The 22411-nt window shown below is 41.7% G+C and overlaps 1 protein-coding gene and 1 pseudogene across 1 annotated transcript; both read right to left on the bottom strand.

Moving 5' to 3' along the window:
- Positions 1-5089: 5089 nt before the first annotated feature.
- Gm9626 lies at positions 5090-7053 on the bottom strand (annotated as a pseudogene).
- Positions 7054-10635: 3582 nt separating this feature from the next.
- Positions 10636-20953, bottom strand: Rsl1 (regulator of sex limited protein 1). The gene is made up of 4 exons (NM_001013769.1): positions 20882-20953; positions 17561-17687; positions 16975-17070; positions 10636-12386 (listed from the first exon to the last, which is right to left on the bottom strand). The coding sequence occupies exons 1-4, from the start codon at positions 20915-20917 to the stop codon at positions 11188-11190; spliced, it is 1458 nt and encodes a 485-aa protein (NP_001013791.1). The 5' UTR covers positions 20918-20953; the 3' UTR covers positions 10636-11187.
- Positions 20954-22411: the final 1458 nt, after the last annotated feature.

Raw genomic sequence — 22411 nt, 5'->3', positions numbered from 1 at the left:
AGTATAGATCATTTAACAAAGTTAAAACTTTAAAATGTTAATATATATTTAAGAAATTCCTTTTTAGTGGGAGCTGTACTACAATTTTAACGGTCTCCAATGGTTGTTCACAAACACAGGTACACATAAGCCACTGGGTATGTTTGCCCGTTGTTGATGTTGTTGTTCCTTCCCCTGCTCAGATTACACTTGGGAGGACACAGCTCCTGAGGTCACACTGGTATGTGTACTGGCCACTGGCCCATTATCCATTGTTAGAATTCTCTCTGCAGAGGTCTGATCTTTCTTACTCAATTTCCTTTCCCTGCTCTGATCTACAAGTGTTCCTATGTGACAATATTTTGAAAGTCAAAGCATCTGCCCTGAACTAACCTCAGTTTCTCAAAATCAGGACAGAGAAATGATTATTTCAAAAACAAATCAGAAATATCAAATAAGTTTATTGGAATTTGACAATCAAATACGTTAAAAAAAAACACCATACTCTGTAACCTGGAAGCCTCTGAGAGTTTCACTTTCATCTGTTTCTAAGAAAGACAATTCACTTCTCAACATGCCCATAGACTTTAATAGTCCCAAGACAGTCAAAGCCCAAAGTCTCTTGATGTTGTAATTCAATCAATTGCTTATTTCAAAGTGCTTACAAGATTACTCCTTCAACCTACCATGGACCAGTGGAAACCTGCCTTTTCCAAAAGGAGGAATAGTGACCAGGCAGGGAAGGATAAGAATAAGTTCGAGAGGAATGTGCTGTGAAAACCTAACCCCTACATCATCATATGCATTGGGTCTGTGGTTGCTGAATCATTTGGATGTCAAAGAACAGTGTCAACCTAAACTTCATCTGTGTGTTCTAAAGCACAGACATCCCCTTTCTAGATGTTGCTATGTTTCTAACATGAGGCTATGGTGGGGTTCCAAGTCCACTTAGCTGTCACCTGCATGTTTTATGAAGTGTGATCCCACCAAGATATTAGGAAGGACAGTATACACCCTACCAGTTACATGGTGAAGCATTTCTCTTAGCATGGCTGCAAAGCTCCATGCTGACCTACAGGATGCACCTCAGAGCCTCCACAACTAGTACAACATATACAGTGCTGTCCAGTTCTGCTTTCATCTAGGTTAGTATCAGGCCCCAAGAGAGTTTCCTTTGTCGCTGTGTTCTGAACCTGGAGAGCTTTCCTGAAAGTGTAGTTATGAGCATAAAGTCCCCACAATGGGCTTTCCAATGAAATCAAAATTTCAAATGAAATTCCACTTCCACAAGGCAGAGACTTCCATGGATGTGCTCTTGTCACAGAGGAGATTTAATGTTGGCTCTGGACAAAGTACCAGGATTGCCCATCTCTATAACAAGAATAGGGGATCTCACAATGTCTATAACTTTAGATTCACTGAGGTTGTAGAATGAGAATAGTACCCTACAGCCTCATACAACTGATGCTTCGGTCTCAGTTGGTGGGAAATATTTGTGAAAGAGTGGGAGGTGTGACCTTGTCACAAGAAAATGTCACTAGGCTTTTTCATTACACAATAGCATGCAGTTTCCAGTTATCTGTATGTGCTCCAGTGTGGATCAAAGAGTAAGCTGTCTGCTCCTACACAGGACCATGACTGCCTGCTTGCTGCCATGTTCCCTGAAGTGGAATGACTTCTCAGCTCTTCAACCACCAGCAGGAAATCAAACTGCTTTATGTGTTTCCACCACAATGAATAAGACACTCCATTCTGTGATTTTTCCAGTGAAGAACAGAAGAAGAGTCTGCTCCCATCAGACCAGGGTGTAATGACAGACGTAGGAAAGATTCCACCCAAGACTCTATCATGAATCAAGAGTTTACTAGTTTTGCTGACAGGCATTTGATTGAGAGATAGCACAGGAATACAGGTGGCTCAAGGCAGCGACATGTGACTGGATTCTGGGTAAGAACTCAGGAAAGTTGCATGCCTGCAGACGATTCTTGTCTTGTAGGATGCTGCAGTGATAACAGGGTTCTCAGCCTCTATAGTCCTTAATGTTTATATCAGCTTCATCAGTGAGACTCCTGTGAGTCTTGTAAAGAACTCTGAATTCCCCATGCCTACTCACAAGCTTACTTTCTTAAGGCTAATGAAGCCCACCTCCAAAATGTGATGTTTCCTTGGAATGGAAACTGATGTTGGTCAAGTCAAAAGCACATTCATGAGTGAGAGACCAATGAATGCTTCTGTTCGGCACTGCCCTTACCGTCGAAGGACTACTGCTAAAGTGTAGAGACACACATATGTAGAGACGATCTTCTTTCCTAGATGATCTACCAGAAAAAAATCTCATAAGAAACATTAACAGAAAATTTCTCCTGCATGATTCATGAACTCATCATGTGAACAGTCAATAATTCTAGGTTCCTGAGTCTGAAAATCATCAACACTTGAATAACCTTATCAGATATTGGTGTCTGGAAGTGAGTTTCAGAGATAATTATCTTCCCTGTCGTATATTGCTTTGGAACACAGTCTTTAGATGAACCTGGTCGATGGTAGTCTGTATTCCCCATAGGTCAATCTGGACATGAGGTAGTTCTTAAATATCAAAGTTCCATCTTATCCTGGCTCCATTCATGTTCACTTGAACACTGCCCAGCCCTCTACTCTCCTTCCACAATTACATGGATTCTGTTGTTCATAAACCATGTTTTAAGGCTTGCAGGACAAGCAATTTTCAATATCAGCCTCTGCTTTCTGTCCCCAGACACCTTCTTTCCAGTCTCAATTTCTCTCTACAGTTTATACATTATTTATTCTGTTACTTCCAAAAACATCATGTACTAGCCACACTGAAGTTTCCCACTTTCCTCACTAACAATCATTTTTTTGTGGCTATCCTCTCAGTTGGATATTTGTGTATGTATCACTGTTATACATGAGACTGTATCTTCACTTGTAGATCTATAACATCATGTCAGTTTCTTCTTTGTTTAAAGACAGAAATAATCATTTCCTTAACCATACCTACTCTATCAAAAATGGAGGGACACAAAATCTGTCACTGACAATCATGAATCAAGAGTTGACTAGTGTTGGTAGTTCAATTTGTATCTTAGTAGGTGTAGCAGAAGTTCCATGTGTTCATTAACGTGTTCTAACTCCCAGGGTAGTCACAGTAGGACTGCATGCCTCTTTCAGTTTCCATGATCACTCAGAATATGCTGCCTCCTCTCTTACAATACTCTCTTTGAGGAAAAATAAATTAAAAAAAAAAGCCTAAGAAGACATTGTGTGTTCAAGAACGACTAAGAGGGTGCCTTTGTCAAACAAAGTTAACTATGATTTAAATCTTGATATAAAGTAATCTGCAAGTGATTCAAAATGAGGATAAGAGAGGTCTTCTGTCTGAAACTCTCCATAAAATTCCACCATTACCAGGGCCACCTCTGAAAAATTCTGTGATATGCTGTGAACATATATTTAATAAGGACCATGACAAATGACTATATGCAGTATAAATTATAAAAACTGTCTTGTGTGTTCTATACATTTACCAGGAATCTTTCAGGCTAAGATGACTAACAGTATGTATGCAAGTAGTGCTAACTTTTACACTACTCTCCATGTGTAACTTGGATTCATCCTTCTTTTATTAAGATAATGCCATGCCATATTCCCACTCTCATGTCCTTGGGTCAGCTCACACACATCTCTTCCACCAGGGCCAGCTCTATTGTGCAGTCCAGGTATGGTGCAGAGCCCATTCTCCTGAGTGCTGCAGCCTGTGAGATGTAGGGCCAGTTCACCTACTGCCATGACACCAGTGCCAGATCTCCTGACTGCCAAAGGGAGTAAGGGATATCACCCCTGCACCCATGTCACCTCAAGGAAGAGACTTCCTACAGACAGTAGCTCTGAAAAACGACCCTTATAGAACGAATGTATATTCATAAAGGATATTTCCATTTGTAATGACATCTCCCTCTGTATCCCGAGAAAACTTTCCTAGGTAGGTCTACACAAACTGCAGATATGGAGAATACAATGACCCAGATATACATACTAGGAGGTATTGCCGTGTCAGAGGAAATGTATTACTGTGGAGGTCAGGCTTTGAGGACATACAGATGTTCAAACTCACATGGTGTGGAATCTAGCCCCCTGGTTGCCTTCTGATCAAGATGTAGAACTCTATGTTCTTCCAGCACATCTGCCTACACACTGCCATGTGACCTGCCATGATGATAATGGGCTAACGCTCTGAAACTACAAGCCAGCACCAATTAAATGTTTTCCTTTATAAGAGTTGCTATGGTCATGGTGCCTCTTCCTAGCCAAAAAAAAAAAAAAAAAAAAAAACCCAAGACACACAATAAACCTAATATTTGTTCAAGAGGACTTGCTGACAAAATCTTAGTTCATAATTTTTTAAATGGAGCCAGCCTTTGTACACACCAGCCTTCCTTTGCTATTACAATGAATGAGAATCAGCTGGAACTTATATTTACTCATCTTTGGATCTCCAATGTAACCATGTTTACATATTTGTAACCTCTTTGTTTCTACAGAAGTCAACTATAGGAGGTATGTGATGTGTTGTCCCTTTACCTTTTTACCCACCAATTTCATTTGACTGGTGTACTCCTTTGCTAATTTTAGAATGAGGCATAACCAGTAAGCAAAGTACAATGATCACCATTACATAGAAGGAAGGGGAGGGAGGGCAGTGAGGCCACTGTTCAACCTTTTGCTCTTCTACTCATGGCAAAGCCATGTGGAAGATACAAGATGAGTGTAGTTGCATCTCATCTATGGGGAACCATTCTACTCTCTTCTCCAATGTTACACGGATGAAGGGCTCCTTAGTTGTCAGCATCTGAGCCCTTCTGGGAGACTTCTCACCACTCTGTAAACTTTATTACAGCCAGAATCATGAGCTATAATCACTGTTGAAATAGGTCAAGTTTACATATGTCCAAAACCAACAGGGTTTAAATTGATACTTATTGGGGGAGAATCTGACACATGTATAATGTGTTTTATTCAAACATCCTCCATGTTCCTTCACCTCAAATTACTGCTTACCCCCACTTTTTTATGCTAAAGAACAGACTTTATTATTTTCCCAAAACACTTAAATAGCCCATGGCATAGTAATTTAGGTCACAATATAAATGACATATAAAGTCAGGTCCCCCAACTCTCCCATGGCTGTTTTAAACTCTGTCTTGGGTAGGGAGGCTTTAAAATGTCCACCCTTTAAATGACCTTTATTGAAGTTATCAACAAACCACAAAGCGAAAGTCACTTTGGAAAAAATCTTAATGTAAAAGAAATCACAAGTCCTGGGCCGGTATAAAGGAAAAAGCTTCATTGCTTCATTTGCCATCTATGTTCTGTCGGCAGGAAAGCCTCAAACTCTTCTGTAATTTTAAATTGTCCTAAATTTAATATTGCAACTTCTCCAAAGTGCCTCCATTAAAAACTGCAACTCAGGCGGAAAGAGGGAGACATGTGAGCAGGGACCTCTGGCTGCAGGTCACCGAGTCAGTACAGTGCAGAAATGGCAAGCAAGACTCTTCATGACCAAAGCAAGGCTTACAAGAAGTGGAGGGCGTAGCCTACAGGCCTCCACTTCCATCAGATGGCCAGAGGTGAGCTGAGGCAGGCGGCATCCGGACGCTAGCCCTTGAGGATGTGTCTCCATAATTTAGAACTCTGTGCTAAAGGTTCCTGTCTGATCTTACATGGGGTAGATCAACCATTTTCCCGGAGGGGGGGGGGTCCCAGTTCTGAGCATCTTTCCGAAAGGATTGAGAGTATGCTCCAAAACGTCCCTCTGCATCAACCACCGAGGTGTGTCTGGTTCACAGGAAACAGCAGGAACTGAATGGCTGCAGCATACACCAGACTTAATGCAAAAGAAACTGTAAGACAACCTTTAAAATTAATCTGCTATATTTATTGTTCTGCTTGAACCTTAACTATGGCATCAGACACTTGCGAATCTGGAAGATTGCAGAGCCAGTGACCCCTACGACTATCTGCAGACCATCTGAAGTACTTGAGAGCTCTCTCATCTTTTACTGTTTCCTCTGAAAGCACGGGGTTGAAACGGTCAAGGGACACACATCTCAGCTCATCTTCTGGGGAACTTTATAATAGGGGTAAGCATATAGCAGCTGGCATAGCTCAGAGTATCGCTGAGACAGTTCTGACCAGGTGCCTAGCCCCTTGGGGACAGCACTTAGTGGTTCACCTCTTAGGAATCCCACTTCCCTCAGTTTTGGATGGCCTGGCCCTCCTGACACCCAGGACTCTCCTTTGAGGTATTGTCCACGGTTGTCAGTGGCTCTGGAATCTCTTCCTGGCCAGTCACTTCCTAGTGCATCCCCGATGCCTCCGGACATCCCGGCTAGTTGTTCTTCTGAAGGAGCAGGGGACAGAGCCACAGCCGCGTGGCTCCTTCTTGCCAAGGGAGGCTGCTGGGGTTGAACTTCTCCCCATTGATCCCTTCAGAGACTGAAGCACTTTGAAGCCACCATGACTCAGAAGGCTGGCCTTGCTCTCACCATGCTTCATTTCTGAGGCTGCCACAGCCATGGCCCGTGACTGTCCATGGCAATGTGCTATAGCCATGTCTGTCCAAGAAGGCACAGCTGATGCGCTGGGGTTCCTCTTCTGACTTCTTTTCTTAAGGCCACATGCTAGTTTGTCCGGGTCACCTCCTTGTGACTGCTTGGCCAGGCAGACACCCAGGGTCCCTCTCCCAGCCTTCATGCTCTGTGCCCTCTGATGCGGTGAGTCTGGTGAGGCCTATCAGTCAAGGATGGCCTTCAGTGGATCTCAATGTGAACTTGCAGGCATTCGTTGAGCATCATGGAAGCCACGATGTAGAGTTAGGGAAAGTTGATGCGCAGCCTCCAAGCCAAGTCAAGGAAGATGAGCAGCCTGCCGATCAGCCCCTTAGAGAAGACCCCATAGCAGCAGACAGCAGCCGAGCGCAACACCCGGACAGCCAGATGCAACAGAACCTTAGCCATATAGAGATCCGACAAGCCCCCACTGCCCACCCGCCCTCCCTCCCTCTCAATGTCCTTTAGCCCCAGGCCTCCTACCCAGGGCCCACTGCTCAGCTCTCAGCCATCTCAGGGAGCAATGGAGACCATACCTAGGCAGGCAGAAGGGCGGGCCCCAGGGGAACAAAGTATGCATATCACTCTCCTGAGGAGACTCCCACTGCTTACCCTTTATTACACTTTATGCTCCAGTGTCTTTGCTTTAACTTTCTTAATTTCTTGTTACCACTCAGTGCTCCCTCTTTGTGTAGGGGTGAATTTTAGCATTGTCTAAGCTCCACCCCACAGTTCCGTGGCAATAGCTAGGTAAACTCCCCACCACAGTTACCTGGCAGTAGCCAGGTAAGCCTGACCCACTTTAAAAGGGGCTGCTTGCCCCTCCTTATTCTCTTGCCTTCTTGTTCCTTCTCTGTCCCTTCATCCCTTTCCTCTCTCTCTCCATTTCCTTCCCCCCTCTCCACATGCTCATGGCTGGTCTCTACTTCTCTACTCTTTTCATTGTATCTGTCTCTGTTTCTTTTATGCCTTTCTCTGCCTCTATTACCTTCTTAATTCCCCTCCCCATGCCCTGAATAAACTCTATTGTATACTATACCATCCTGTGCCTAGTCCCTCAGGGGGAAGAGATGCCTCTGCATGGGCCTGCTGAAACAACCTCATCCCCCATACCTCACCACACCTCCATAGAACTTATCTCCTCTCTCTTTGTCTTTTTATAAACACATCAGTGGAGGTCAATCGACTATAGAAAGGAATCCTCTCAAGATGACTGTCTCCCTCAAGAGCCATAGCTCCTCCACTAGGGTGAGATATTGTGAGGCCCTTAGGAACCATGCTTGTTGAATAGCTGGTTTTAGTTTGTGCACATATTGTCGAAGGAATATTAGTCACAGTGTGATCCTGATTGAAATGGTCCTGACATTTCTAGCAAATATGGTTTCACTGTAGATATAACTATACCTGGCTCTCACCACCTTTCTACCACTTCTCCCTAAGAGATCCCTGAGTTTCAGCATTAGTGGTTTGATAACGGTATAGCATCTAGATCAGTGCCCTCCACACTTTGACCAACTGTGAGTCACTGGATTATTCTCCATCTACCACACAATTAAATTTTCTGTTGGGTGGTAGAAGGTGCCTGAGTCTGTGGGTACAAAAATAAGAGCTTGGGGTCATTTAGTTACTAGTTTCACCAATAAGAAAAAAAGGAATAGGTTCTCCCTAGGGCATAGCACCTGGATATATTCAGCTTTATCATCTGATTGACATCACCAGTTATTACTTACCATCCATGGAATGAGCTTTAAATTCAACCAGAAAACATTTGGTCACTCCAATAACTTTGCTGTCCCTATTCCTCCACTGGCACATCAATTTGCCTGACCATTTATTCTACTCCCTGTGTTAACCACTGGGTAATACAGCGTATTCAGGTACTTCGATGGTAGCATACCTAGATTGTGCCACCAATATGAAAGGTAGTCAGCAGACAGCAAGCTTCTAAGTTGGTACCACCTGCGGGTATAAATGAACAGCCACTGTTCATCAAATGAGAATTCTATCTTGACTTGAGATGGCAAATGAAAAAGCCCATGTGAGAGTTCAACTTTTCCTTATTATTAAGCCATTTAAGAATATTCGTGGGCTGGTGAGATGGCTCAGTGGGTAAGAGTACCCGACTGCTCTTCCGAAGGTCCAGAGTTCAAATCCCAGCAACCACATGGTGGCTCACAACCATCTGTAACAAGATCTGACGCCCTCTTCTGGAGTGTCTGAAGACAGCTACAGTGTACTTACATATAATAAATAAATCTTTAAAAAAAAAAAAGAATATTCGTGAGCAAGCTTGGGCTTCCACTCAGGAAGGATCTTAACAGGGAAGGAAGTGGGGGTAGAGTTTTAAAGATCAAAAGGCTGCACTCACATCACATGAGATGCAAAACCAAGGGTTGTGTTTTGTTTGGTTGATTTTTTGTTATTGTTTGGTTTTTCACTGTACGCCTGCACAATGGACAGTTTTCAGAAGGGATCCTTTGTATCCATATAAATCCTGACTCAGCAAAGACAAATTTCTTTTTCAGAAGATGGGAGATACAATTTCCTTCCCTGAGGAGGCTCCAGAGGCTGTGAGGTAAAGTGCCAGGATAACCTGGCCTGGCCTAAGTCACCTTATTCCCCAGTTCTATTAGTTCTTTTCGAATCCTTGAATTTTATGAAGGGGCAGGAACTGGGCCCTTGGACTCATTTTTCTTGAGGCAACCTAACATTTGAAAAAGATTAACAACCAGTTAATTCATCAGAGCCCAGTTGTAAGATCCGATGGAGCACAACAGACAAGAGCACCAGACTTGAACAAAGCCTTTTCCCTTACATCTTTAGCATGTTATGGTATGTGGCTAGCCTGCAATTTACTCTGATAGGGTCTATTTCCTGTCCAAGAGGAGTGGTACTCTTGAGCCTGGGGTTGTTCTGCCGTCTAAGGATATTGTAGATTTAATGCCTTTAGTTCCAATACTCTATTTCTCAGACCAAGATTTTTAAAAATATAATTACAGTTTATTTTAAATTTTATGTTATATTAAATACACTAAGTTAATTTTAATCTTGTATTGAGGTATGTGTTTTAAGATGTACTTCAATAGCATAGACAGAATACTAAAGATTGAGAGATATAAATTGGCCTCTCCATCCTAACTTATCTCCATAAATAAATTTCACTTGTACTTAGCATGACTAAAACTATAATTCTAGGTATACTAGAGACATTTAGTCACTTAAAAATTAATTGTTAAGTTTTAGGTTTTAATTGCCCATAATATAACTGTTTACCCAAATTAGTAAACTCAAGCTTGAGATGACTTTTTAGGATCTGTATCAATAATAAAAATAAGAACTGCACTATGTTTCACAACTGACATCAGATATTCACCAATCAAATGCATCCCTTCTACAGAGTAAGTGCATGTGGCTTGGGTCCATATTTCAAATCGCTGTCAAGTTTCTATGACATGAAAGTTGGAATAAGATGAGATACAATGTTCTGTAATCAAAGTGAATAAAGATCCTTTATTCTGGAACTAAATATGACTTCAGTGTGTTCTGTTAGAATTTCTTGGAGAGAGAAACACTAACGCCCATTCAACCTAGGTTAGAACCAGTGCAGATCATTTTACAAAAAGTGAGACATCTGAGTTTATCGAGCTTTTTACATGCTCAAGAGAAACATTACTGGGGGAGCTTGGGTGACCCCAGTGAGGAAAACAACAGTAACTATACAATAGCCCAGATCTAAGACCCACATTATGAAATAATAACAGTTTTGTTTTATGTCTGTAGCTACAGAAGAAAGAAATGCAACAACCCATGCCATATTCAAGCACACTATAGAACACATTGGTTGGGAGGTTATAGTAAAGAGAAGTCTCTACTGTTCTCTGATGACATTCTCAACATTTGTGCTGCTGGGAGTAAGATGGTGGTGTTGACATTTCAAACTAATTCACTTAATAGTCTACCCTAGGGATTGATTTGAGTTGGATACGGTTTGAAGGATTAGGAATGGTTTTTACCGCACACCATACAAGGTTTTATTCAGTATGAATTAGTTGATGTCTTTTAAGGACTGAAGAAGTATAAACTTTTAAAGACTGTTGAGAAAAATATTAAAAAAGAAACTGCCAACTCTCTGTGCTCCAGGTGCTCTCTGCCTGCCAACTCTCTGTCAAGGACTGGAAGAATAGGCATCCCACTCTCCTGCCACTGGCAACTCTCTGGCTAGCCCCTGCCTCCATCCCCACCACCACCACCACATGACTATCCACTCTATGGTCAGCCATAACAACATCCATTTGCCTGGTAGGAACAAGACTCTAGAAGCTTATAAAAAAACCAATCAGATTTATGTATTAATAAATTCTAAATTTACCAGATGACCATACAATAATTTCAGAACCAATTGATAATGCTAAGAGATCTTTATAGGATTTCTCTCCAGCATGAACTGTCATGGGTCGAATCTGGCTATAAACATTAACAAAGGCTTTGCCTACATTCTACACACTTGTGTGGATTGTCTTCAGAGTGAAGAGCTTGATGTTGTACAAGGCAGGAGGATGAGGAAAAGCCCCTAGGACACTTGTCACATGTGTGTGGATTTCTCTCTGGTATGAACTGTCTTATGTTTCCTAAGGGATGAGCGATAACAAAAGGCTTTGTGACAATTTTCACACCTATATGGTTTCTCCCCAGTATGAATTGTTTGATGGTCCTGAAGACCTGCAGAACATGAAAATCTTTTGTCACATTTTTCACACTTATAGGGATTGCCTTCAGAATGGAATTTTTGATGTCGCCTAAGAGATGAAGATGAGCAGAAACATCTGGAGCAGTCTTCACACTTGTAGGGTTTGTCTTCAGAGTGAAGGGTTTGATGTGTTTTAAGGCAGGAAGATGAGGAAAGACATTTGCCACACTCTTCACACTTGTAGGGGTTGTATTTAGAGTGAAGTATTTGATGTCTTTTAAGGCAGGAAGGTGAGGAATAGCATTTGCCACACTCCTGACATTTGTAAGGTCTCTCTCCCGTATGAACTGTCTTGTGAATCCTAAGGGCTGAGTGATTACGAAAGGCTTTATAACATTCTTCACACTTGTAGGGGTTGTCTTCAGAGTGAAGTATTTGATGTTTTTTAAGGCAGGAAGATGAGGAAAAACATTTGCCACACTCTTCACACTTGTAAGGTCTCTCTCCAGTATGAACTGCCTTGTGTATCCTAAGGGCTGAGTGATAACGAAAGGTTTTATAACATTCTCCACACTTGTAGGGTTTCTCTTCAGTACGGATTTGCTCATGTTCCTGAAGGGGTAGAGGAGGGGGAAATCTGTTGACACATTGTTCATGCTTGAAGGCATTTTTTCTACAATGAAGTCTTTGATGTTGCTTAAGGAACGAGGGAAAGCTAAAGCTTTTCCCACATTCTTCACACTTGTAGGGTTTCTCTCCAGAATGAATTCTCTGATGTTGCTTCAGCATTGAAAGATAGTAAAATGTTCTGCCACAGTCTTCACACTTGTAGATTTTTTCATCAGTATGATTTTTCATGTGTATAAAAAGTGATGAGCGAGTACTGAAGGCCTTATGACACTCTTCACACTTGTAAGGTTTGTCTCCAGTGTGAAGTCTCTGATGTATAGAAAGTGTTTTATGAGAACTAAGGGCCTTACCACATTCTCCACACTTGTAGGGTTTCTCCCCTATATGATTTCTTCTTTGTGTAATAAGGAGTGATTTACAATTAGTCAGTTTGCTGCAATTGTTAGGATCATTGGGTATTATTCCTGTTGAGCAAAAGATGAGATACGAACAAAAGTTAAGCGATATTCTTTTTAATTATAAGGCTCATTTTTAAGAATGAAGACATTAACTCATATATATATTAAACCATAAATAAAAATCCACAGTATGTTTCAATGCCTGTGGCACTGAGGAAAATTCACAAATACAGTAGGTGGAAACAATGTGTATTTTTACTGGAGAAAGAGCACAATCAAACAGAACATAGAAACAATCCCATATTATTCAAAGGTAAATGTCTAAATAAGTTGTAAGGTCATTTTACTACCAGAAGTAAGCCTTTCAAGCCATATAGATATTATGAGGCCACACATCATGAAATTATAAAGTAGCCAAGCCTAAACAAAGAAAAAGTTAATTATGGTTGTGTGAGATTGGATGAACACACTTTTATCCTAAGTAAAAAGATTTATTTTGGAAGGTACAAAAGATATGTTGCATAACAAGTACACTGTCCACATCAAGATTAAATTATATAGCCTAAGGATTTGGGACAGTATTTTATGATTTATACTGATGAATGGAAAATATATACTTGAGAGATATCAAGGCAGAATAATAAATATCAAGCTCACCCATGAGTAACGGAAATTTTGCTGGAGCGACGTATGTGTCAATAAATAGATATCTCAATTATCTATTAGTTATATTGTTTGGGTGGTCTCAGATTTTTTTGAGACAGGGTTTCTTTGTAGAACTGCCTGTACTGGAAATTGGTACATATATGAGGCTGAGCTTGAACTCAGAGATCTACCTGCTACCACGATTCAAGTGCTGGTATTAATGGCAGACGAGGACACTAGTCCTGGCAATAAAATCACCTGCTTCTAAAACTAATTAATTTATCAGATTAAATAACCATTGAACACTGAGTGGAGAGAGACAATGAACAGGGCATGACAATGGCAGAGCCGTAGTTATCCATGAAGGGAAATTTCACAGAAGCAAAGATTATAGGTATTTTTATCTTACACTCTCCTCAAGTGTTCAATCAAGGTATTTTAAAAATAGAACAAAATATATAGGGTGAGCATACCATGTGATGATAGGCAACGCCCACTCAGAAACAACGATACACAAGACCAAAGGACAAAGGAAAAAAATCTTGGATCCACAAAATTCTGAAAATTATTGAGGAGGTATTAAACACACACTCCAAGTGGCATAGTTTAATCTTCAAATTATGTATCCACAGAAGGCATGCATGTTAAATTCTTATTATTTACTATGTGATAGGAAAAAAATTTAGAAACTTTTAATCCTTCACAAAGAGCTCTTGACATCAGTTTCACTAGCATGAGCATAAGTGATTTGAGACACACTAGTGTACTGTTAGTTTCTCACAATGATTTCATACCTGGGTCGGCAGTAAAATACACAAACTTTCAGTTGTGTGCAAACAGTGCAAAGACTGCTACTGCCCAGTGTGACTCCATTTGGCCTGATTTTTATGCAACAGCTCACCCAAGCTAAGCAATACTGCTGAGAAAATGTTGTCGTGCGGCCTCCAAACCTGGAGCTTGGGAAGGGCCACTCTTTGAATGGTCTGAATAGATAGAATGAAAAGGTTTGAAATTTCAGGACACTGGCCTGCCTCTGGTATCATGCAACTGTGGGTCAGCTTTTAAAACCAAGTAAATGAGGGCCAGAGGGTACTGGAATGACCGATGTCATTTCTCACACCAAAATGCAACCTAGTCCTTCTGGTCCTCCAAGAAGGTATTTTCTGTCTGGCTTTTAGCTCAATGAAAACCTGGTTCCAGGGATAGGATGAGCCCCACCAAGTCCAGGCTCAAGTATAACTGACTCAAGTTTCTCCCACAGTATCTGTCCAGGGACAGACTGGCTCCCTGACTCTGTCACAGGTAGAAGGACAGCATCAGGACAGTCTGGGGAAAGATACAATGCATTTGAGAACAGCTAAGAAGTGACCTGTTTCCAGAAGAGGCTGCTAGTAATTATGTCATGGTAGAAAGCTGTGTAAAATAAGAACAACTAATGGAATGCACAACGTAAACATAGATAAAAGATGCTAAAGTGTCTTAATCATAAGCCAAAATCATAACTAAATTCTGACAGGTGCTATAATCATCAACGTAGTGACTATGGAAAGTCTACATGCTATCTAAACGATAAAGATAATCTTGGGTTTTCTATGATGTTGCCCCTGGAAACTGTCAAGGCACAATAGGTTACCAGTATGTGCACAGGTCAAATTCATTCATCAGATTACCCTCTCTGTGTAGGTTGCTTGGAACCTTCTTTTATTCAGCCGATGTTGCACAGTATTAACTAAGCTGAACAACTACCATCTTCATAAGTCTAGCTGTGCCTGCTAAATACAATCACAGCTGGGCTTGTTCAATGTTACATTCCTTCAAAAATGGACTCAATAAGCCAGGTCAGTCAATTGACTCTTCCTTCAGTTACAGACTGAACTGCTATACTCTCCTTCCCATCTTTGTTCACAAAAGATGCCTTTCTTCCAAGTCTACTGACATCTCTAAACCTCTTGCTGGCATATAAATTTTCTCTGTGTAGGTCAGTGTAACTATTTTAAGATTCAAAAAATCCACATTTGAAATTATACCTTTAATGAAAAGATTAAAATTACTTAAGATAATACTCATCATATAAATAAAGAGGGGGACAAAAGTACAAAACCATGAGGCTAGGTCACATTCCGTCTGACTATGGAACACAGGCATTATAATAAAAGAGACTAAAAGAAAATACATTTAGTAGTCAAAATTTACTCATGTTCCTACATTATAAACTTCTATTCAGGTTAGAAAACACTTCTGACTTAAAGATGTCTATCTAGTCACTATGTCTTCGCTAACTTTCTTAAACTTTAAGTACGTGGAAAATGGTGTCATGCTAAGAAATGAGAATTACTTGTATGCCTTTTTATTCTTGGAAAGGCCAGGCATACTATTGTCTTTTCTGTATTATTTCCTGATGAAATAAAACAAGGCACAGAGACTGTCTGGAGGACTGACCAGGACTGTGGAAAGGGGCACCATAAAGAGATCAGGACAGTGAAGCCCTCAGCTCCTCCAGGGTGTATTTATGTTCAAGTTTATTTAGAGATAAGAGGTTTGCACTTCAGAAACTGTAATTTTTTATTAATTTAATTTTTATTTCACGTGTATTGGTGTTTTGCTAAATGCGTGTCTGCATATATGTCTGTGTGATGGTGTCAGATCCCCTGGATGTGAAGTTACAAACACTTGGGAGCTGCCATGTGGACGCTGGCAACTGAACTCTTCCTCGGGAAGAGAAGCCAGTGATCTTAACCAGTTAGCCATTTAACCAGTCTTAACAACTGTAATTTTTGAGGCTGAAATTTTTAATAGAGATAATTACTTTCATTTATTAAAATTTTAATCTGATGAGAGTCACTAATTCACTGTAAGTGCCACAGCAAATATAATTAAGCCATAATTGGTAATGATGATCTACTTAATGAGTGACAGTCAATGTGCCCAAATTGTGTTTGGATTCATGCTGAATTCAAATGTAATTCATTCATACAGACAATACTAGAGTAAGCGACTAATACCAACGTTCCATTATATAGTCCTCTGTACATGTCAACGTTTAGCCTAAAACAGGGAGCTCAAACAAATTTAAAGTCACCTTACAGTTTACTCAGTATGGCATAATATTCAAAATCCGGTGTGGTTTATAAACTAGTTAACAAACCTGAACGCTGGAGTGAAGAAGGCTAACACACCACCTAGCTTGCATGACAGGACACATCCAGGGTAGATGAACACGATTACTATTAGCACACTGTCCAATGGGACACAGACCTATCAGAGGAAATGTATGCTAGCCTCATCTCAGGATAAGGAAGCATGGGGAACAGGACTTGCCAACACCTGCCATCCAAATGATATGAAAACTACATGCAAGTTCAAATGTCCGTGTCCTGTCCGTTGCTTTCATTTCTCCTCCTCCTAACAAAGCTAATTTCTGCCCTGGAGCTAGGTCTGATTCTATAAGCAGAATTCCTCAGCAGACTGTGAGACAATATTCGACAGATGCTACCTAAGATCAGTGAGAAATGAACTGTCCAAAGGGACTCCTGTTAGTCTGAATTTATCCAACGGCTCCCCAGCCCAATTTGTCCTAATCAACAGAACTGAAATTGTTGAGCACCCTGCTTCTGCCTGCCTCTGTGTCATGGGAACATATCATTGATTTTATTAACCAAGACATGCTCACTTCAGTATGAGAGCTTTCTGGCACAAGTCTGCCTTAACACCATCAAAAAAGTGACTCCCGGTCTGACCAATACTCAGTTGCATTTCCCCGAGTGTTACATTACAATAGAGACTCAGCAACAAGAAAAATCTTGGAAGTCCATGTAAAAACATACACAGGGCACACTGTTTGCAAAATATAAATCCTAAGAGACTTAAGCCACCATAAATGTCTGAGAGATGTGAAGGAGAGACCTAAAGAATGATGTTCATAATACATTATTTCAAGGCACATGGGAAAGCCTGGCTGTTGGATCTTTGGACTTGAACTCTGTCCCCTGACGCCCACTTTCCTACATACCTGGGTACACAGGGGCCGTTCCTTGTCTCTTCATGTCCCAAGGCCCTTGTATTTGCTCCAGAAATGTCACCAGGAATGGCTTAGAGACAGCAAGACCTGGTTGGAGAACAAGAAGTTAAGATTGCTTAAGTGTTCTTTTACTCTCTCTTTCAGTACAGTGTTTATAAGGAAAGACATGATACAATAAATAACTGCAGACAATTAGTTCCTTCAAGGGTTTCTGACATGGACAGTAAAATACAGAAAGGAATGTACAATATCCTGATTCTGAGTTTCTTTAGAGGGAAAACATGAAACTGAATGGAGAAACAATTTCATTAACAAATGTGGTCCACGCCTGATGTGGGTGCATTTCTAACAGTCTCAGAAGACTAAAGGAGGCATGCTTCCAACACAGACATTTCAAACACAGCAAGGAAAAATAATGACATGTTTCTTAGCTGTACAGTAACCTCCCTAATTTTTCTTCAAATGATGGATATGAAACTCGTTGTTGAAATACTTCCATGAGATATTGTACAAAGCGGGAGAGCTACATGTTCATGGTAGGGGTGAGATAGGAATTCTCTATAGATACAATGCTCACCCAGGAACACAAGGTGGCTGAAATTCTCCAGCATCACATCCCTGTACAGGTCCCACTGAGCAGGCTCCAGGCATTCCCACTCTTCTGGAGAGAAATCAATGGCTACATCCCAGAAGGACAACATTTCCTGAAATAAAGACCAATGAATAATACCACACTGTAATTCATTAAAACCATTAATGAACTCACAGCAAACCTCTGGTTTTGACAAGGACATCGGGTCCTCATACTCAAACTGCTCCTGCTCCAGAAATGTTCCTTGGGTATTACGTGCAGAAATTGTAGACATACCTATTGGGTCAGATCACAAGGTCATACATAGTCCTCTGGGCTTTGGTAAGCTTCAGTTTTCTGCAGAGTTCTCTCTGATGCAGACAGAAGCGCTTTGAACAGTAAGAGCTACACACTCATGTGTAGGAGTGCTTTGAACAGTAAGAGCTACACACTCGTGTGTAGGAGCCCTAAGAACAGTAAGAGCTACACACTCATGTGTAGGAGCGCTTTGAACAGTAAGAGCTACACACTGATGTGTAGGAGCGCTTTGAACAGTAAGAGCTACACACTCATGTGTAGAAGTGCTTTGAACAGTAAGAGCTACACACTCATGTGTAGGTCTAAGGAAAAGCAATCAGAATGCAGTGAGAGCTTAGGATGCTTTAATAACATGTCATTAGTATGTTCCCCTCTAAGGTTTCAACCTAACAAGTCACCTGTGGTAGCTTCTAAGCATGATGTAACTTCTATTGATGAGGCTTTAAGTCCCATTGGACAGCTTCTGCATATGCCAAGATATTGAGTGGCACTGTGGCATCTTTATGGCTGGAATGACATACAGGACATTGCTGTGGCCCACTGGTGTAAAAGATAAGCAGAGCTATTTTTTTTTTCTTCTCTCCCTTGGAACCTGGCAAAGCACCTTCAATCCGTATGGACAACTCGTCCCTGTTCAGATCTTCATGTCAGATCCAGCTGCAATGCCCTGAGTCTTGTGTCTGAAGTGCAAGGTGTTTCCACCCTTGGGAGGAGGAATAGCTATTGTCACAAGACTTTATAGGACAACATAAATATATCCTCTTTAAAGAATGACTGCACCAAAAATAGTCTTTTGTCTAATGAGCAGAATTCAGCAGCGATGGAGAGGCCAGAATGTCTCCAAAATGAACCGACATAATGAAGCACTTTGTTGAATAGGAGTTTCTCAAGGGAAAAATAAATTGAAAGGTCTTGAAACCTTCTATACAGCTAGTAGAGAAAGATCCTGTCTTTACAAGTATGAAAAAGCAGATTACACTTTTTTTAATGTTTGCATCACCAAGGCCACGGGAAAACCAGCAATGTGGAGAATGGCAGGAGCCCAGAGCAGAGCAAAGACAAAAACAACTCTCTGTGAGAGAATCAGAGCATGCTCACTATGGAGAATTAACTGCAGGGCTCACTCCCTATGTTGGCCAGCACTGCTTCCTCCATTCTGCATGGGTGTTTGTCTGCTGTCCTGAGTACAATCTCCTGTGAGCCTCTGGGGTGGAGGTCCGGGGACCTGTAAACAGGATACCGTTTTGTGTGGGTTTTAGCCAATACAATTAACAGCAAACATTGCAGGGGAATCAGAGACTTGCAAAATTCACTTTCTATGGGGAAGAAATGCAAATAATGTCTGACCTGAGGCAGGAACACTTCCACCCATTAACAATTACTACATATTCTTCCAATAACTGGGAGCCCGATGGTTACATTCCACTCAATGGAAGCCCATCCTAGAAGAAGTCTAGAGCAACAGAAAGGACAGCACAGATGTTTTAAGAACTCTTGCATCTCCTGACAGTGACAGAGATATATTTTCAGAGTTGGGCAGATCTAAAGATTAGCAGGACATTGGTGGGAAGTCAACATGAGAGGCAAAGAGAGGGCTGGATTCCTGATCAGGTTCCAAACAATACAGACTTCCCATTCCCTACCAGCCTGTCTATACTACACAGTGCTTAAAATACATACAACACAGATCACGAAGCAGCAACTCCTAGGTTGGGTCAAGAGTCAAAGAGTCTCTGAGTATGGAGTGAGGATTAAAGACAGGAGAGGCAGAAAAGATGCAGAGCCAAGAAATAGACTTGGGAGGATTGCTGGTCAATACCACAGCAGCCTCGAGTTTATTTTTCACCGCCCTTTTATACCTCATATTACCATGGGAAGCAAAGTTACAAGATAACAGAAACAATGGCAGAAATATACACAATGTCCATAAACTTCCTCAACAAGTCCAAGCCCTGATAATGTCATGTTGACCGGAACCATTTGGGGCCAAGCGGACACTCTCTTTTTAAAAAATTCTCGGGGCTGGTGAAATGGCTCAGCTGTTAAGAGCACCGACTGCTCTTCCAAAGGCCCTGAGTTCAAATCCCAGCAACCACATGGTGGCTCACAACCATCTGTAATGAAATCTGATACCCTCTTCTGGAGTGTCTGAAGACAGCTACAGTGTACTTACATATAATAAATAAATAAATATTTTTTTAAAAATTCTCAACTGTAAAGTAGGGATGGAGGTCCTGTCAAGTTTAGTAAACACAGCCCTCAAGGTGAAACATGGTGTGAGCTCCTTTTGATCCCACTCTGCCTTGTAGACATTCCTGCCTGTGTGTCCACTGCATGTGTTTCTTCAACCCTAGTCCAAGATTTTCCGTGCATTCAGACAGATATGTTGGCTATGTCCCAGAATTCCCCAACACGACAGCTGTTGTAACTCGGATTTTTCCTCTCTTAATTCTTTACTGGCAGCGAAAAATGAACACAGTCAGACCTCAAGGCCATTGCTATAAGCTGGCTACAGAGTACACGGGGACCAGAAACCCTTTTACTCTAAAGACACAAAGGACTCTGGCAGCATCCAGGTGAGATGGGGGCAGCCAGGGACGCGCGCTTCCAGCAATGCAGGTCTGTGAGCTCTGGCACTCTCTCAGGAGCAGGTAGTCAGCTCATCACCATTAGTTTGCAATCTAGTCCTCCACTACCAAGCTGCTCCAGTGTACCAGAGAACCAAGGCAGACTCGGGCTGCTCTCGGTGTTCTAAAGGAAACCTTCACTCAGGACACAATCCCAAAAGGCCAGTCCCCTCACTCCAAAACTGCAGCCTCAGTGGCCCCAGCCAGTTCAGCACAGCCAGTCCTGGCAGCTGCTTCCGCCCTCCCACCCAGTCCTCAAGCGCTCCCTCCAAGACAGAGCCCAGCTCCCGGCACTGAACCCCAGGCTATGCTGCTTCCTGAACCAACCTCCTTGACACAGATCCCGCACAGAGCCCCAGGCTACGCTGCTGCCTGGACCAACCTTCTTGTCAGAGACAACTGGAATAGATAGCCGCATACGATTTCCGCCCAACCTTAAGAAAGACGCACGAGTACAGACCTGAACTCAGAAGGGGATTTCCTGGAAGGCTCCCAGTGGTCACAGTGGTGCGGACTACATCTCCCAGAAGTCTGTGCGAAGGAAATCCCAGAACCCAGGGTGGGTGAAGTCTACTGTTTGGAGAGTTTTGTGGATGGGAACACACAGTTGAAGGTGCAAGGAGGAAGCCTTATCTGCAGAAAAGCTGTGGGTAATGAGATTGGTTTTCGACCCCAGAACCACATCGGAGATGTATGGATTTGAGTCAAGCCTTTGACAGAAACTTTTGGCTTACAAGTCATTTCTAGTAGTAATTTTAATATTACTACTTCCTGGCCGGGGGGGGGGGGACGGGACGGGGGGCACGTTGACTTAGTTGTTCGTTAAATAAACAAAGCAATACACTAACCAACGTGGCAAGGAAAACTAACTTTATAAAATGTTTGAAACCAGCCTTGGCGTTCCTGACTATGCTCCTAGCTCCTCAGTGGCTTTTGACAAATGGACTTGGGATACAAAGCTGGCTTGGTGTCTGCCCCAACAAACTTGTATACTGTTGTTTGTGTTTCTACTTTTTGAATATATAGAAACAATTCCTCCAGGGCATTGCTAATATTACACATACAGAAACACATGCTGTTTGAGCAGGCCAAGGAGGTTGACTCTGAAGATAAAATTTGACATCCCCATGCCACACCCAAGCATGTGTGTATCTAACATTCCTCTAAATCTCTTGTCCTGAGTTAATGCCCCGGACTCTCAGACATTGGAAAGAAGATCAACAAGAAGCCCATGGAGGCATTGATTAAAACCAGCTAACAGGCTACCTATGTCCAACAGAGACTACTACTGTTGATCTGTTGGTAGAAAGGTGTCTGTAATAAAAGCAGGTCACACATCCAGTCATTTCCCCTACTTGTTGTATGCAGGTGAGACATAAATGCACAAGGCTTTGAGTTGTACTGTAGAAACAAGAGTGTACAGAGCACAAACATTTTAAAGTGGTATACACCCTCACCACAATAGTTGAGTAGCCTGCAACTAGGATTTCCTTCTGAGAGCCCTCAGAAATCAGTGTACATGGGGCTGCTAACAAAACAGCCAGGGGATCACATGGAGTCAAAGCCTTGTCCATTCCTTAGATCCTGTGAACTAAAGGCAGGTACTAAAAAATCAGCTGCAGTGGAGTCTACTCCACTGTGGAACACAGACCCAAAGTAGCCTCTAAGACTACATAAGCATAGACTTAAGAGTTCAATCAATGTATTTTACTTATCCATCGAAATATATAGGGTGAGCATACCAAGTGATGATAGGCAATGCACGCTTAGAAACATCGGTACAGAAGATCAAAGAACAAAGGAAAAAAATCTTGAATCCACAAAATTGTGAAAACTTATTGATAAGGTATTAAACACACAATCCCAGTGGCATGGTTTAATCTTTGAATTCTGTATCCACAAAAGGCATGCA

Source organism: Mus musculus, chromosome 13 (genome assembly GCF_000001635.26).
Source record: "Mus musculus strain C57BL/6J chromosome 13, GRCm38.p6 C57BL/6J".
NCBI lineage: Eukaryota > Metazoa > Chordata > Mammalia > Rodentia > Muridae > Mus > Mus musculus.
Note: the sequence above shows the minus strand (reverse complement) of the source record. Positions and strands in the feature narration are given on the sequence as shown.

Bases quoted from the DNA above. Each gene is read 5' to 3' on its own strand.
- Rsl1 (NM_001013769.1), bottom strand. From the start codon at position 20,917: ATGCGGCTATCTATTCCAGTTGTCTCTGACAAGAAG. The intron at 17,688-20,881 runs GTTGGTCCAGGC...TCTTTATTTCAG, and splicing joins CAGTTGTCTCTGACAAGAAG to GAAATGTTGTCCTTCTGGGA. The intron at 17,071-17,560 runs GTGAGCATTGTA...TTCTCCAACCAG, and splicing joins CAGCCACCTTGTGTTCCTGG to GTCTTGCTGTCTCTAAGCCA.